This window comes from Fusarium redolens (assembly GCF_020744475.1).
Source record: "Fusarium redolens strain MPI-CAGE-AT-0023 chromosome Unknown BKA55scaffold_42, whole genome shotgun sequence".
NCBI lineage: Eukaryota > Fungi > Ascomycota > Sordariomycetes > Hypocreales > Nectriaceae > Fusarium > Fusarium redolens.
Window position 1 is genome coordinate 1 of NW_025763705.1, and position 15,415 is coordinate 15,415.

Sequence of the window (15,415 nt, forward strand, 5' to 3'; positions counted from 1 at the left end):
TCCGTGTATTATGGCGAAACAACTTACCAATAGCCCAGTTGAAGAGCCAGTTGGTCGCAGTGGTCATACTGAGAGACTTGGCACGGGTCTTGAGGGGGAAGATCTCGCCAGTGACGACCCAGGCCAGGGGACCCCAGGTAGACGCGAAGAAGAAGATATAGATACACACAAAAGCAACGGCAGCCTTTTGTCCGGCAAGACTCTTGACAAAGATGGTGCCGTCCCTGTTCTGGCCGGTGGAGAAGGTGCCCGTCATGGCCACGATGAATTGTGAGACACACATGCCGATGGCACCCCAGAATAGAAGAGGCCTCCGACCCCATTTGTCGATAGCGTACATTCCGGGAACAGTAGAAGCAACGTTGATTGCAGACGTGATCATGGAAATGGTGAAGCCGCTGGAAATACCCGAGTTTTGGAAGTACTTGGTTCCATAGTAGAACTGGAAGGTTGTTAGTCAATTCTAAAGCCGACAAAGGTTTATGAGGAAAAATTACAATGAAATTGATGCCGGTCAACTGCTGCAAAGCCTGAAGTGCACAGCCTGTGAACTGGCGCTTCAGAATAGGTGGTTTGAAGCAATCAAGATAGGAAGCCGTTCCGAGGCTCGTTTCGTAGTCGTGGTTTGCTTTAACCTCAGCAAGCTCGGCGTGGATTGCAGGATGATCGGGAGTAAGCCGGCGGATTCTAGCAAGAGCACGGGCAGCCTTCTCGGGTTTGTTCTTCTTGACAAGGAATCGAGGAGTCTCGGGGAGGATGAGCATGCCGCCGAAGAGGACGAGGGAGTAGGCGAATTGGACGGCGACGGGGATTCGGTAAGAACCAGTGTTGTTACGCTTGCCTGTAGCATTGTTTACAATGGCTGCGAGTAAAAGACCAATTGTAATGGCCCATTGGTATGCTCCGACGATGGCACCTCGAATCCACTTAGGTGCTGTCTCGGACTGGTAGAGGGGGACTAGGCAGCGTTAGGCTTAGACTCTCAAATGTCAATGATGATTAAAGAGAATAAATCGACTCAGTTGGGCTCTTTCTCGATTTATCGGGTTGGGTCGTTGTGCGGTAGGTGGAAGACTTACTGATAGCGGAGATCTGACCAACGCCCAAACCAGCAAAGAATCGGCCAGCCATGAACATAGGAATAGCAGTAGCAGCAGTCTGGAGAGCCACACCGAGGTTGAAAACCCAAGTGGCTATCATCAAACCTGGGCGACGACCGATGTGGTCTGTCATGAATGGGGACGACAGGGCGCCAAAGAAGGTGCCGGCAGAGAGAATGGAAACAATGGCTGATTCTTGCGATGTTGTGATATTAGGATTGCCTTTGGCGTCTGTGTAGCCAGTGCTGAAGAGACGCTGCCAGTAGGGCATGGCAAGAATACCGGCGATGGTACCGGTATCATAACTAAGGATGACGACGATTAGTTACACCTTTCTGCTGATGAGCTTGGAAGTAAGGGACATACCCATAGAGGATACCACCAAAGGCAACAAACATGCCAATGGCGATGGCAGGCCATGCTTTGCCTGCCTCCTCGGGCTTGGGAAGGGATGCCCTTCGAAAAGCATTCATCGTGATGATCAACGTCCCCAGATAAGAGTCAAACTTGTGTATGAACAAGAAAGAGAAAGCAAAGCCCAGCAATGTTTTCTGTGTGAGATGACCTGGTAACAAGCTCCGTTGCAAACGCGGGAGATTGTCTCTTTTTAAACACAAACACAGTCGATCAAACTAGTAAGCGAAGCTGTATGCAAACGGTCTGCACACAATAAACTCACCTCGCGCATCAAGCTGGCTAACATGAGGAGTGCACGGTTCCCAGCTATCCAAGGAACTACACGGCTTGGCCGAGTAAAGCCTAGAGGGGGGCTTTAGATGCGGAGCAGCACACCATGACCTTACAATGGCGAGCTGGTGATGAGCTACTGCAGTAATGGCAAGCTAGTCAGTGGGAAAAGCTGGGGTCGCCACTAATTTCTGGGGATTGAGCTTGGGGGACATGGTGGGGGGGGGAGGCCATGTGATTGGCCATGGGGGGAACAGAGATCGCCGGCAGGGTTGTATTTCTCGGGGCAACTCAACTCAACTCATCCATGTCGTCACAGCGGAGTTGACGAGGTCTGCCATCACACGCCTCGCCGCATATTGCCCGAGGGTGGTGCTGGACTAGAGCAATGGGTGGCTTTCTTTTTCGTTTGCTGATTTTTGTGAATGACATTGGAGAGAGCTGAGAGGTGGAGAGGGAATAGAGTGTGTACAAGCTTAAAGGACGCTTGCGTATGCTTTTGGCCGCTGGTCATGCTAAACTATCTGATGTCTTCCTGCAACACATGTTCAATATTACGTCAAGCATTCTGCAGACGACTTAGGCTTCTCCAGAAGACTCCATTTCCCCAAGTCTTGCTGTTCTCGTGCCCTGACATAAAATCATGATCCACAAGCGATATTTGGAGAGACGTCATTAATTGCCGGGATTAAAGTGGATCCTCTCCGAGCCAAGACCCGGGCCAGGCCGGCTCGGCGACGCAGGTGCCGAACTGTGCATTACTTTTTTTTGGCAAGTCTGTTTTCAAGTAACTCTACTCGCGATGCGATGAACATCTTTGCCACAACGACAAGCGCGAGATATTCAGCAGCACCAAAGAAGCATACTTTTGATCTCAAGAGTGATACTAACATTTCATGATAGTTTTTGCTCTCTTGTCTTTTTACAGGGCAAAGAGTCAGCAGGTGACAGTTCCCTAGTGGCACTCCAGGGGCGTTTCATTATAGCGCGCGCGAAAAGGCCATGAATGAGTCGGCCCTTTTGTGGGGGTGTTGCTTAATGATGACGGGTTCAATCAACATCCTAGCTCCAGCGGAAGAGAATCTCAAGATCCTGAGATATTATCATAAGTTTAGATAAATTAGATTATTTTATTTTATAAATCACTGTATAAATATTATAATATTATATAAGTTTTCCTTAGGTATGGGCGTTTTGCGTCTAATGTAAAATAGAAGGCAGGTAAAATTTGCCAATATCTTAATTTTCTTCATCCATGCACACGCTATGTTGGTAAATGGGCGCCTCGCCAACGTCTTCACGCAATGCGGCGTTATAAGGCTAGGTAGATGGCGTGACAGCTGCAGTTGAAGATGGAAAACCTTATCCATGGACCTAACCTTAACTTTGTGGTGTCGATGGTTCAACCACCTACGTAGGAAGCAGAGGGATGGTGTCGTAGATATACAGGCATGGTCGACAGCAAGCAGCTCAACTTTGATGATGTTATATACTATAAAAGCACCCGAAGCTCACAAAATCTATATTTTATGGAATGTCTACATATTAGCATACTCATCATCATGATCGTGGTACAGCAGTTTTGCTCCAACTCGACTGGTCAGCGGCTGATTCTCAGACAAACCAGTCAAATCCACCACATGATCGAGGCCCTTGCCCCCCGATTCCTCTGATGCTAACTCCATGGGGCCATCAAATCCCCCGCATCTTGGGGAGACCATTCTGTCGGTTGATGACCCTCAGTTTCCCCCAAACTTAAATCCCCACCCCCACCTCCAAATCCCCCAGTTGTCGGACCGGCAACCGCCGTTTAGCATAAAACACAGGTGGCGTACCGAAGCGGAGATATAGCCAATTGAAATGCGGTAAATGAGAAGTACCTAGCTGCACACCAAAGGTGGCTCGTGATAGAAGTACCCACAATCTCGGCTGTTACAAATCGATACACCACACACCACACTGCTCAGAGCAGTAGTGAGATTGATGCTTCCGTTTTCCCGTGATGTTACCACTTATTGATGCCAATTTCTTCCTTTTTTGGCGTTTCCTTCTGACTTGATGACCTTGACAAGCAAAGCTTTCCGAGTATTTCTTCCTATCTATGAATTTGTCAGCTTCAAAGGCGGTCCATTCGTCCCCAGTGAGTAGCCTTTGCCGTGAACTATTATCGTGATATTCCTTAAAGATCTCGTCAATAAGAAGGTATCGCCACTCTCTCTGACTTTGTATTGATCTCCATTTTGGCCGGCCGTGAAGCTGTAAGAAATACCTGTTAAGAAGGGTAACATCAAGAAGGAAGGACCAAGCTAATGAGTGCCAAGAGCCACGCCGGAAACGATGCTTATACCCAAGATAGGACCTAAGTTGGTCACTCCATCTACTCCATTCATCTCGTCGTTATAGAAAGCAGCCGCATAAGGAGTTAGGACCTTCTTCTCCTGCTCGTCACCAAAAAAACGCTGTATTGGCCGTGAAGAGGCTTGCTCGGTTGCCGGCATCTTCCTCTTCCTATCAACCATTCAGCTACGACTTTGCATGCTAGGTCGTAGAAAATGCTAGAGAAAAAAAAAACCACGCTATTGAACTATGGGGGGTAAGGTCGTAGAAAAAAGTGAGGGGGCAAGGTCAAAGACATTATAGTAAGTAAAATATATAAAAGTAGTATATATAGAAAGATAATAATAAAGTGAGTATTTTCCTACCATATAAATTGATTTTAAGCCAGATTGCAGTGTTGCGACGAATTTGAAGTTTGGTGAAATTTTTTTGATATGGTTGTAGAGATTGAGATTGTGTTATATGATTGGCTAGTCCGCACGGCCCGTGCATTTCGGTACATCGGATCAAGGTAGTGTCAGACATTACGTGTATTCGGTCCATTGATCCAGATTGGTATATTCATGTTGTGTTCTGTTTAATTCTGCCCCTTAGAGGTTTTACCATTTCGGTTGTAATCTTAAAATATCCCTGCTTGCACGTGAGACCCCAGCACCTGTTCAACACAATATTACAGTGGGTGTTGCTGACTAAGTGTACGGGCCTGTAACTGTACCGCCTAGATGGTGCCGTTTCCTGAGGCCGTGAAGATCATGCCTACCCTGCGACATTTTGACTGTGACTATTGAAATGGAAATGGGAAGAGCTACCCAAATTATACACAGTTATGAAAGCCGGAGAATGTTCAAGGGCTTTGCCACCGAGCGATCGTCCAACACCCACGACTTCCAACAATGATACAGTCTTCTGTTGGGATATGGGTATGCTTGCGGATGTAGGCCATAGTTAGTGCTTCGTTTTTGACCTTTTCTTCCCCCCACGGCCCGTATGATTTCCCGGGTAATGGAAAACGGATGATGACGCGTTGGTCGGAATGTCCACGCTTCACCTTGAGGCTAATATTAAACGAGCCCGCAAGCAGGCCGTCAAATTCACAAACTCCGTCCCAGCTTAGGCGCCTGTCAACAAAGGACACGACATCGTCGCTAGCATCGAGAAGTTTTCGAGCAAATAAGAGGGCCGCAGTCTCGGCATCTTTCTTCAAAATTTCGTCAAAGCATATCAAGAAGTAATAAGTTAATACTAAACTAAATGTAATATAGCTAGTATGGTACTAATGAGCTTTATTATTGAGCAGAATCTGAATAATCTTCTCGTGGCGATGTAATGATGCTAGCTGTAGGGCTGTTGCGCGCCTTCCTCTTTGTGCATCAGCATCGGCGCCTTCATCAAGAAGAAATTTGACAATATATATATGCCCTCCTGATGATGCTAGGCAAAGGACTATGTTTAATTTCGATTGAATTGTGCATTCGGACTTTATATCATGGGAAGTACACTGCCACTTGTGAGCACTGATGGCTTTCCTGACCGTGTTTAACCTTCCTTTCCTTACAGCCCAAAGTAGGGCAGCTAGGCTGTCGCTTTTCGCATCGCGGTAATATAAGATGTCGTCAATGATAGGGTGAATTTGCTTGCTAGTGCGAAGCAAAGTTACAAGTACTTTTAGGTCGAGGAAAGTAGCAATTATAAAGTAAAGTTCTGGCGGTAAGGCGCGAAGTAGCATAACAAGTCATTTGTAGACCCTGAGACTTAGAAGTGACAATGTATATGGCAGCAATAATCCACCCTCCTCTTCATTAGGTCAGGGTGGGACTGCCAAGTTGGAGGGATTGCAAATTGTATCGTTTGACAAGGTGGGGATAGAACAATTCTTTGCCCGAGGATCAACATTTTCCAAATGTGCCCAGAACATTAGTGGGGAAAGGTAAACAATGATTGATTTATAGGAGCTGCTTTTCGACAGGGCTTTATCTATGTATTCGATCGCTCGAATGCCCTCTAGATCATACCCTCTCTTCCATGCCGGAAGCAATGTTTCTGTATCTTGAATCAGGATAAATAAGTAAGTTTTCTGTCTGATCGAGATTTCCTAAAGATCTGAAGCTTATTCCTACCAGCAATTCTTATCCTCTCCTATCTCCTGATGCCTCCCAGAATATAGCCCTCCTAGGCCTCGCTGCTTCGAGTAGGACACCTTTTTCTGGATTGCTTCTGGAGTATTGTAAGAGCAGATGCCTCTGCCAGATGGATACTTGCGTAGTATACTTGCGCCTTCTCATCGTCTATGATCTCAGACCTTGTTTAGGTAAAGCTTTGTAGTCCCAGACCCCAGCCTCCTAGCTACCTAGCCCCTTGTTGGGAAGGCCTATGCCTGAGTGCGGTTCCCCTATGCCAGATGCACTGATGAAGGATCTTCCATACGCAGGCATGCCGAGGATGAGTTTGTGAGAAGGTACCCCGGCATCAAGGTAGGCTTTGACGGTATTATCAGTATTGAATGGAGTAGACTGGGGAAGATCTGTGTTTGCATAGAGGTTAGCGCTGTGACTAGCTATAGAACTCCAGGATCCGGCATAGTCGTAAGCCATAAGATTGATGTAATCGACTATACGACCAAGATCTGCGAGGCGTAGCTTGCTATAATGGCTCGAGCCTGCTGGAGCGGCGATGGTAAGCTGAAAGTGGTATCCTGGTACGTGCTTAGAAGCGTAGGCAAGGCGTAGTCAATAGGTATCTCATCCTTGATATCTACGCCTCGTAAACGCAGTCCGAAATGACCGAATACTCTATCCCGAGGATCTAAGCAGTGCCGAATACGAAAAAGTGATATCGCCGCTAGGTAATCGGCATCATGTAGCTATCCAGGCATAAGCATATCCATCAAGTGTTTTATATGAAGGGTCGCAGTGAATATTATTAAGCCGCTGTTAACCTCACTGGGAAAATCGAGGAAGCCATATGCACTACTATCGATAGGCCTCCGCGCAGACCAATAGCAAGAGTTCTTATAGTCTATCCAAGCTCTACAGGTTTTCCATACTGTCATTGCATCTATTAGACGGTTACCGCATTAAAATATAATATTTTTCACTAGTAGGAACTCCTACACTATCCAGACTCTTATCTACCAAGGCCTAGCGAAAAATCTAATAAGAAGGTCTTATAAAAATTTATCAATAGCATTAAGGCCTTAAACTGTTAGATAAGGTAAGAGAGATGGGTCGAAGTATATCGAGGTATTGTAAGCGGTTGCTTCTATATAATATAATCCTATTTTAGATGGGTCTAATGCGGTTAATAAGAAAGCAAGGATATATTCGGCATGTAAATAGATCTCTCCCATTAACATAACCTGAGAGGCGTATTTACGTAGATCTTATTATTTAATATATAAGGCATCAATCTAAAGTAGCTCATTAAATTAAGAGGCAAAGAGATAGTTAAGAACTTGATGAAGATTTCTAGTTGCTTGGATTATTTGACCCGATATATCGAGTGGCAGAGTATCATCCAAATGGCCCCAGACATATGATAAGGCGACAAAAGGCGGACAAGTTGGGTCGTTCAAAGAGACACGCCTGAAGGATATGCTCAGCGTTTCATCAGGCTATGATTAGTTAACTAGCTGAGGACTGGTAGATGAACAACGAGAAATCCTACCAAGCCACAATCCAAGCAAAGAAGTCGAATTCCGTCACCTTGCAGACTCATTATTGGAGAATTCGACCCCATCTGTCAGATATCGAGTAATGAAGAATGCAGCTCTAATTACGTGCATCCAGAAGCGCTAATTAAAACTTATTTCCCCTCAAAGACGAGATGGGGGGGATGATGACGGCATGGAAGTGGATCCTACTAGACTGCCAGGTTTGCCAGGGTCTTATGACATTTAATACGGCGTATCATTACCGGTATAACGTAAATTCCATGTTTACCATCGATGCTCCTGTTGTGCTTCTCAAGGGTTCTAATTAACACACTATAGCGGAGAAGACGGAACCAGACCTTTCGATCACGTAATCTTCGAGCGATGTGACGAGAAACAGGCCTACTGACCTCAATCTCTGTCTTTTTTTGATCCAACTCCACCCTAAATACCATTTAATTATGTACAACGTTACCATCGAGGATAATGCTCTCCCGCAGCTTCAAACCTCGACTCATGCGTTGATCAATTTGGCTACGACTAGTATATACGTGTATATCTTCTAATCCTATGCACTACAGTCAACAATCTGGTTGGACTGCTTATTCCGGTTTAGTCGCACAACGTCATGTTCAGTGTGCCGAAAGCCGAGCCTCATAAATAGCTCAAAGTAAGACCACTCTAGACTTTAACACCTATCGAATCCTGCTTTTTTTTTAATTGCTCATTCCCATCTTTCACTTCTTTAATCATACGCTGTTTTACATACCCATGCTCTTTCACCATGTATTAGGATCACAATGGCCTTCCGTATTCTCCTTATTCTTGCGACCTTTCCGCTCTTCTTAGCGGCTTCTTCTACTACCGCAGAAACTACCAGCGCAACTACCTCCACCGACCCTTCTGCCCTTCCTTCGGATATTTCTTCGCTGCCAGACTGCGGTATAAAGTGTCTCTCGACAGCCGGAAAGGAAATTGGCTGCGCCGGTACTGACCTAGAATGTATGTGCTCGCAAAGCGACGCGTTTGCAGACCATTTCGAGCAATGTCTGAAAAACGAGTGCACCATTAAAATATTCAAAAGTGAGTAAACAATAGATCTGCGAGGCGCCATCTGACGGTATTTGTACCAGACCTTTGGGACGTGCGCCAACAGATTTGCGATGCGGTGAAAGGTAGTTCTAATTCTGCTGCCTTGGCATCGGCTTCAGCTGTGATTGCGTCCGATACGTCCCAAGAGACGGGGAGCGGTTCCGAGCGTTTGACTCACGCGGGTATACTCGGTGCTATTGCCTGGGGAGCCCTGATTATGTAGAAACTTGGGTATCAAATGGAACTCAGAGAATTAGGCAAGTCAAAGGGCGGCAGTCTTTAATGGACTATTTATCAGCCTTGCTATGATACCTATAGCTTGCCCTTCCTACCATCCTCGCTCAACTTCAAAATCGTGCCAAGGTTCCCGCTCTCAATCGTCTCAAATAAACTCCCAAGTCCCTGCGCCTTATATTTCTCCTCTTCTCTATAAAAGAACTCCTCTGCCGTTTTAATTCTGCTAGGATAAATCTTATTTAAAAGCTTATAGTCCCTCTAAATAACTCTCTTATTTCTGCCTAAATACCTCTATATATTTTAGAAACTAGTAAAGTTCTATATAAGTATTATAATTACAGGGTTATTAGGGTTAGCATTATATCTAGCTAGTATAGATAACCTTACTAATATATACTTAAAGTCAGTTAATAAGGAAATATTAATAAACTAAGCAGGCTTTCTAGTAACCTTTTAAAACGCTTTAGCTAAATTATAATATATAATATAATTAATTACAACCTCTAGGTCTAATTTATTAGACCTTTCTAGGTAGTTAAAAAGCTATTAAGTATAGTACTTATAGTTATTAAGAGCAATATAAGGAATTGCTTTATTAATAAGAAGAATAACTTAGGTAATAACTCTATCTATAATTTAAGGCATTATAACTATCTATATAGATATAGCCATCTTAATATATAGGCCTATAGTAAAGAATATAATACCTATATTATAGCCCTTCCTCTGGCTTAATATCTACTTAGCTATTTAACCTTTACTATTATAATAGCTATAGCAGAACTTAGGATTATAATTACTCTTCTTATACCTATATTTTAAGTTTCTAAAGATAAAGAACTTAATCCTAGATTTAATTACTAATTTATATACCTAAACTATTTAATATATCTCTATCTTTTTACTAGTATTAAAACTATTAATATTAATAAAAGCGCCTTAATATTTAGTATAACCCTTTTGCAAATTATCTTTATTTATAAAAGAGCCTTTAATAAACTTAATATCGCCTAGCTTAGCTAACTGTTTTACTTGTTTAGAGTTGGGGTTACAGGTAAGCACTTATAGGCTGTAGGCTCTATCTTTGGTGAGGCCACGATAGACGGGGAGGCCTTGAGCTCCTGTAGCTCCGATAACAAAGATGCGGCGGGATATGATTAATTAATAAATTAAAAACTTATTTTAATATAGTTATGTTTAGGATTTGTGTCTTATAAAAGGGAAGACAAATTGTTAATCTATGCAGGAAATCTCGCCTATTGTAAATAGTGGCATGTATTGGCGTTTTATTATAATATTTCCTGACTAAGATTACAAAGTACGGATACTACTAGAGGTTTTATAATACATGTTCTGCCAAGATGCTCTTAATTATTATTCGTTCCAGTCTTGATTTGTGCGTTCTGATTAGTAATTAACAAATTATTGATTGCTAATCTTGAACTCGGTGCTTCCAGCACTAGCCCACCTATGTCTTAAAGCTCTTGACCTGCCAGACCTTCTCTTCATATTCCTGATTTGGAAATTTATTATGCAGTTGTTTTACAGTGGTGTAGCATGACATGTTTTGCAGATTAATTACTAGAGAACGCGTGGAAGGTAAGGTCTTGTTAAATAAAAGAGTTTAGTAATTAACTATTTAAGAGTAATTATATAATTAATTAATAGATAATCTGTCTAATTTGGATAATCTTCTTAATTTAAATTATATTAAAATTAAATGTAAAGTTAAAGGGCTTAGTGTAATACCTATATTTCTTAAATAGTCTTACCTAAACTATAATTAAGCCTAATTTATTATTATTATAATTAAGATGCAAAATCATTATATTTAAAGGCTTTGGATTATAAGGGTGTTATATATTATTTAAGTCAAAAGGCATATACCTTTAAACTATAAAGCTAAATGGCTTACTTTTATTTATTAAGCATTAAGGGTCACTTCCTTATTCTTAATCTTTAACTAGCAGAGATCCTCTTAATTACCATTCTCTTAAGGATAATTATAGTATGTAAAAAGATCCACAACAGTAGACCTATACTATTCAATGTGAGAACCTTACTTGGAATCCTAGTCCTATAGTCCAAAATTAATTGTTGTATAATTGATTTAATTTACCCCGCTTTATGGGGGGTAGACTTGAATTTCGAACAATTGACTAGCGTTAGGGTAGACTTAACTTTGATAGGGGGTTGACTTGGATTTCTTATTGGTGCTTAGGTATACTTTTAGGCAAGATAATACTTTAATAGCAGCGCGTTAAGTTCTGGCTCCAATTTATCAGCATCTGTCTCGACAAATGTGAGATCTAGCCAGCAATTATTGTTAATTCTTTTTAGAACTGATTCATGAGGCTATGGCGCTTAAGCCTATAACAGAGCTCGGTCCTTCTAACCCTATCTTAGCTGCGTGGCAGAATTACTAGCAATTCTATTTAAATTCCTATATTAAAAAAAAACACGCTAATAAATAAATATATAACTTTCTTACCTTATATATCTTTTATAATATGCCTTCTTTACCTTATTACTTAACTTTAAATTATATTTTAATTATAATAAAACCTTAAAGTATATTAGCTTAAATAGTTTAATCCTAACCCAACTTTAGCCTTAACCCTAAAAAGTTTATATAAATGCAAATAAATATAATTTATATCCTTAGACTTGTTATGGTAATTAGTAAAGTTATTATTGTCAGACATTACGTGTATTCGGTTCATTGACGTGAATTGGTGTATTCATGTTGTGTTCTGTTGAAATCTACCCCTTAGAGGTTTTACCATTTCGGCTGTAATCTTAAAGTATCCCTGCTTGCACGTGAGGCCCCAGCACCTGTTCAACACACCCCCCCAGACTGGCCATCGTGGCTCAGTCTGTGCAGTCCGTATTCCTATTGTCAGGTTGGCCATCCATCCGATCCCTTATTCGGCTCTTCCTCCATCGAGATGTTCCTCTGTTCTGACAAAGTCCTCCGCAGTGAGTTCCTTGGTCCTTCTCTCTTGAATCCTGTCCTTGATATCCACTAGGCCAACCTGTGTGACGAACTTCTGGAACTGCTGAGCGGGTAATGCCTTCATGAGGCCGTCTGCAATCATCTTGGTGGTGGGAGTATGCCGGACTGAGATCCGGTTAGCGAGTGCTTCCTGGCGTAGCCAGTGGTTATGGATGTCGACGTGTCGAAGTTTGGTCTGCAGGAGCGCCACGTCGGAATTAATAAGCCGAATGGTTTGCGCGTTATCGCACTGAATGATGATGCTTCTGTTGTCAAGGGTCACGCCGAGCTCGGTGATTAATCTGGAGATGAACATGGACTCCTTCGCAGCCTGCGCAAGTGCCAGCAACTCCGCCTCTGTTGTAGAGGTAGTCACGGTGTCCTGCTTGTTGGCGCGCCATCCAATAGTCCCTCCAAATAGCTTCATCACGTAGGCTTGCGAGCTCTTCCGATCGATTGTGTTGTCGGCAAAGGAAGCGTCACTGTACACATCAAAAGTGTCTGTTCCGCCGAGTTGTAGTGCGTGTGCCCTGGTGTTTTGCAGATACCGCAATAGGTGGTCCAAGGCCTCATGGTGATCGTCGCTCGGGTTCATATTGAATCGACAAAGTCGAGAAACAGCAAAGGCAATATCGGGTCGAGTGATTACTGCCAGGTAGAGCACTGATCCGGTCTTGTGTTGATACTGCTGTATTGACGCTGTTGATGCGCGCTCTTCGTTCGGAAGAAGTTCTTTCGTGGTTATTGGAGTGAGGGAAGGCTTTCCCCCTTGAATCCTAAAATGACTAGTGATCTTATCCACGAATGACGATTGCGACAGCCAAATCAGACGTTGGTTTCGGTCGCGAATAATCTCAATTCCAAGAAACCACTGTAGCGTATCTCCTCCAGAGAGTTGGTACTTTTCTCGAAGCTTGCCTATCATCCATTCGACCGATCTTTGATTGGTCTTCTCGTAGGCAACAATGAGGTCGTCCACATAGAAGAATATCAATATTCCTCCTTTCGAGAGACAGCATGGCTCGTGAGGTACAGACTTGAACCCAATGTTCGTAAGGGTGGTGGTTAGTTCCTTTTGCCAAAGTAATGGTGACTGGCGCAAGCCGTATAGTGCTTTCTGAAGCTTGAGAATCAGGCCAGGCTTTCGGTAGCCTCCGGGCATCCGCATGTAGACGTCCTGCTTCAGTTCAGCATTGACAAAGGCGTTGACGACATTATACTGGAGAAGTTCTAAATTAAAGTGAGCAGCTATAGCCATGAGTGTTCGGAAAGATCTGCCGGCAAGTGTGGATGCATAGGTATCCTCGTGTGTCGACTTTGCCTGTTGATCGCCTCGTACAACGAGCCGGGCCTTGCACTTGGTGAACCATCCGTGCTTGTCGAACTTGTACACATAAACCCACATGCAGTCCAGGAGTTCCTTGCCTGCTGCTTCTTCTCTCTGAACCTCACGCCAGGAGCGCATTTCTTTATGGCTTTCAAGATGAGTCTTTTCTGCCTCGCGGAATAGGTCACCTAGTGGATGGTTCTTGAGGTCTTTATGCCTTTTTGGCAATATTGGCATGTCTCGCCGGTGTATTCGGCGTTGGCCGTCACCTAAATCTGTCAGCTTTGCAGATTGTGTTTTGCGATTGGGAGAATCCATCAGCTTAGTAGATTCCCCCCGACTTCCCGTAGACTGAGGTTCTCCGCTATCAGGGTGGCAGCTGGCCGAGCTCGCCTGCTTCTCAAGCTTCCGCTTACTCACCACCTTGCCATTCCAGGTCCCTTTCACAGATGCGAGTCGTCCGGCATTAAATGCGGCCTCCCAGTAACTGCTCGGAGTTGAAATGACACGAGGGGCTCCATTTGCGCCGTCTCGTCCCAGGGAAGTGCCAGCGCTAGGTGGGACATGCACCATCTTGGCAGCTCGTAACTGAGGGGGGTTTTCCCCCTCCTTCCTCACGGGAGGTTCTCTGATAGTAGCGACCAGAAGGGCAGCAGGCCGTAGAGGGCAAGTCTCCGGGGTCAGGTAGGGAGTGAATCGAGCGGTCGTGTAGGGGTGATCAGTCCCGTCAGGCTCTTCTCGATTGCGATCTCCTACGACTAGTGTCCTGCCAGTCTCACCCTGCGTAATCGTGGGATCACGTTCAAACCCTCTATGTGGATAACTTGCAGCCTCCCGCTCAAACGCTAGTCCTTCAGGCAAGGCGCTTAATTCCTCGTCTTCTTCTTGGGTAGAAGCATCCAGATTGATGCTAGATCCCTGTGGGACCTCAGCATCAGTGAGATGCTGAATAAGTTCTTCCTCGTTTAGTTCTTTTAAATCATCCTTGAGGTGTTGGACATCCCCAGAGAACGTCTCCTTCTCGTTGAAGATCACGTCTCTAGTGGAGATGACCTTTTTGGTTAACGGATTCCAGACTCTGTAGATGTTTGTCGAGTTATACCCGACCAGGTATCCTATCCACCCTCGGGGATTGAGTCGTTGTCGCCGATTCTTCTTTTTCAAAGCATCGGTCGTCATCGCGAAGGCTTTACAGCCATACACGCGTAGGTGTGTTTGATCGGGCTTACGCTCCGTGACAACCACGCCGTCCCTAAAGGCAAAGTAAGTGTAGAAATGCTCATATGGCGTCTTCCAATTGTAGATATACTTGGGTGTCCTATTGTATAGGTATACGGCAGCACGCCAGATCTCAACCCAAAGGAACGAAGGCAGCTTTGCTCCGATTCTCATCGCGCGAGCTTTCTCCTTGATCACACCCCCCGAGCGCTCTGCGCCGCCATTTTGACTTTGGGCATATGGCGCGGAGGGCTCTAGGCGCATCCCGTTTTTGATACTGAGGAAGTCACTTACCTGGTGACTATCCGGGATCTCGTTATCACACTCGATGACTTCGGGTCTATACTGGAGTTGTCGCTCTAGTGTTCTGAGTAGATGCTCAAGTGCACCGATAAGCGTTGGTGCAGTTCGATCGGGAAGATAATAGTCCCAGATATAGCCAGAGTAACGGTCGGTGACCAGCATAGCTGAAGTGTAGCCTGGATCCCCACTCATGTCGTGGAAATCAATAGCGAGTCGGATTCCAGCCTTCTCGGGTGGAACTCGTCTTTGTCGACGGACTTGGCGCTTCACCTTCGCCATTCCACAAGCATCACACTCAACCGTGGAGATCCCTCTGATCTTCACCCCCCGAGATTGGCCCACGAGGTGCTTGAGTGCTTCAGGCCCTGGGTGTCCAAGTCGAAGGTGCCAAAAGGTTTCGTCTCCACTGCGAGGAGGGCGTTTAGTCCACGAATCATACTGTTTCCGTTTGGCTAGGAATGCCGCTGCCG

General features: G+C 44.5%; 3 protein-coding genes across 3 annotated transcripts; 1 reads left to right on the forward strand and 2 right to left on the reverse strand.

Moving 5' to 3' along the window:
• Positions 1 to 8: 8 nt before the first annotated feature.
• Positions 9 to 1,749, reverse strand: BKA55DRAFT_744743 (general substrate transporter; the record flags this gene model as incomplete). The annotated part of the gene is made up of 5 exons (XM_046201610.1): positions 1,467 to 1,749; positions 1,080 to 1,405; positions 498 to 958; positions 70 to 442; positions 9 to 22 (listed from the first exon to the last, which is right to left on the reverse strand). Exons 1-5 carry the CDS (start codon positions 1,571 to 1,573, stop codon positions 9 to 11), a joined length of 1,281 nt encoding a protein of 426 aa, XP_046040823.1. The 5' UTR covers positions 1,574 to 1,749.
• Positions 1,750 to 6,463: 4,714 nt separating this feature from the next.
• BKA55DRAFT_600414 (endochitinase 42) lies at positions 6,464 to 7,085 on the reverse strand (the record flags this gene model as incomplete). Its single annotated transcript, XM_046196523.1, has 2 exons — positions 6,464 to 6,826; positions 7,065 to 7,085. 2 exons carry the CDS (start codon positions 7,083 to 7,085, stop codon positions 6,464 to 6,466), a joined length of 384 nt encoding a protein of 127 aa, XP_046040824.1.
• Positions 7,086 to 8,477: 1,392 nt separating this feature from the next.
• Positions 8,478 to 9,392, forward strand: BKA55DRAFT_657962 (uncharacterized protein). The gene is made up of 2 exons (XM_046197500.1): positions 8,478 to 8,856; positions 8,907 to 9,392. The coding sequence occupies exons 1-2, from the start codon at positions 8,574 to 8,576 to the stop codon at positions 9,086 to 9,088; spliced, it is 465 nt and encodes a 154-aa protein (XP_046040825.1). The 5' UTR covers positions 8,478 to 8,573; the 3' UTR covers positions 9,089 to 9,392.
• Positions 9,393 to 15,415: the final 6,023 nt, after the last annotated feature.

Excerpts from the sequence above, each read along its gene's own strand:
- BKA55DRAFT_657962 (XM_046197500.1), top strand. The coding sequence starts at position 8,574 with ATGGCCTTCCGTATTCTCCTTATTCTTGCGACCTTTCCGCTCTTCTTA. Across the intron at positions 8,857-8,906 it reads CACCATTAAAATATTCAAAA|ACCTTTGGGACGTGCGCCAA; the intron begins GTGAGTAAACAA and ends TATTTGTACCAG.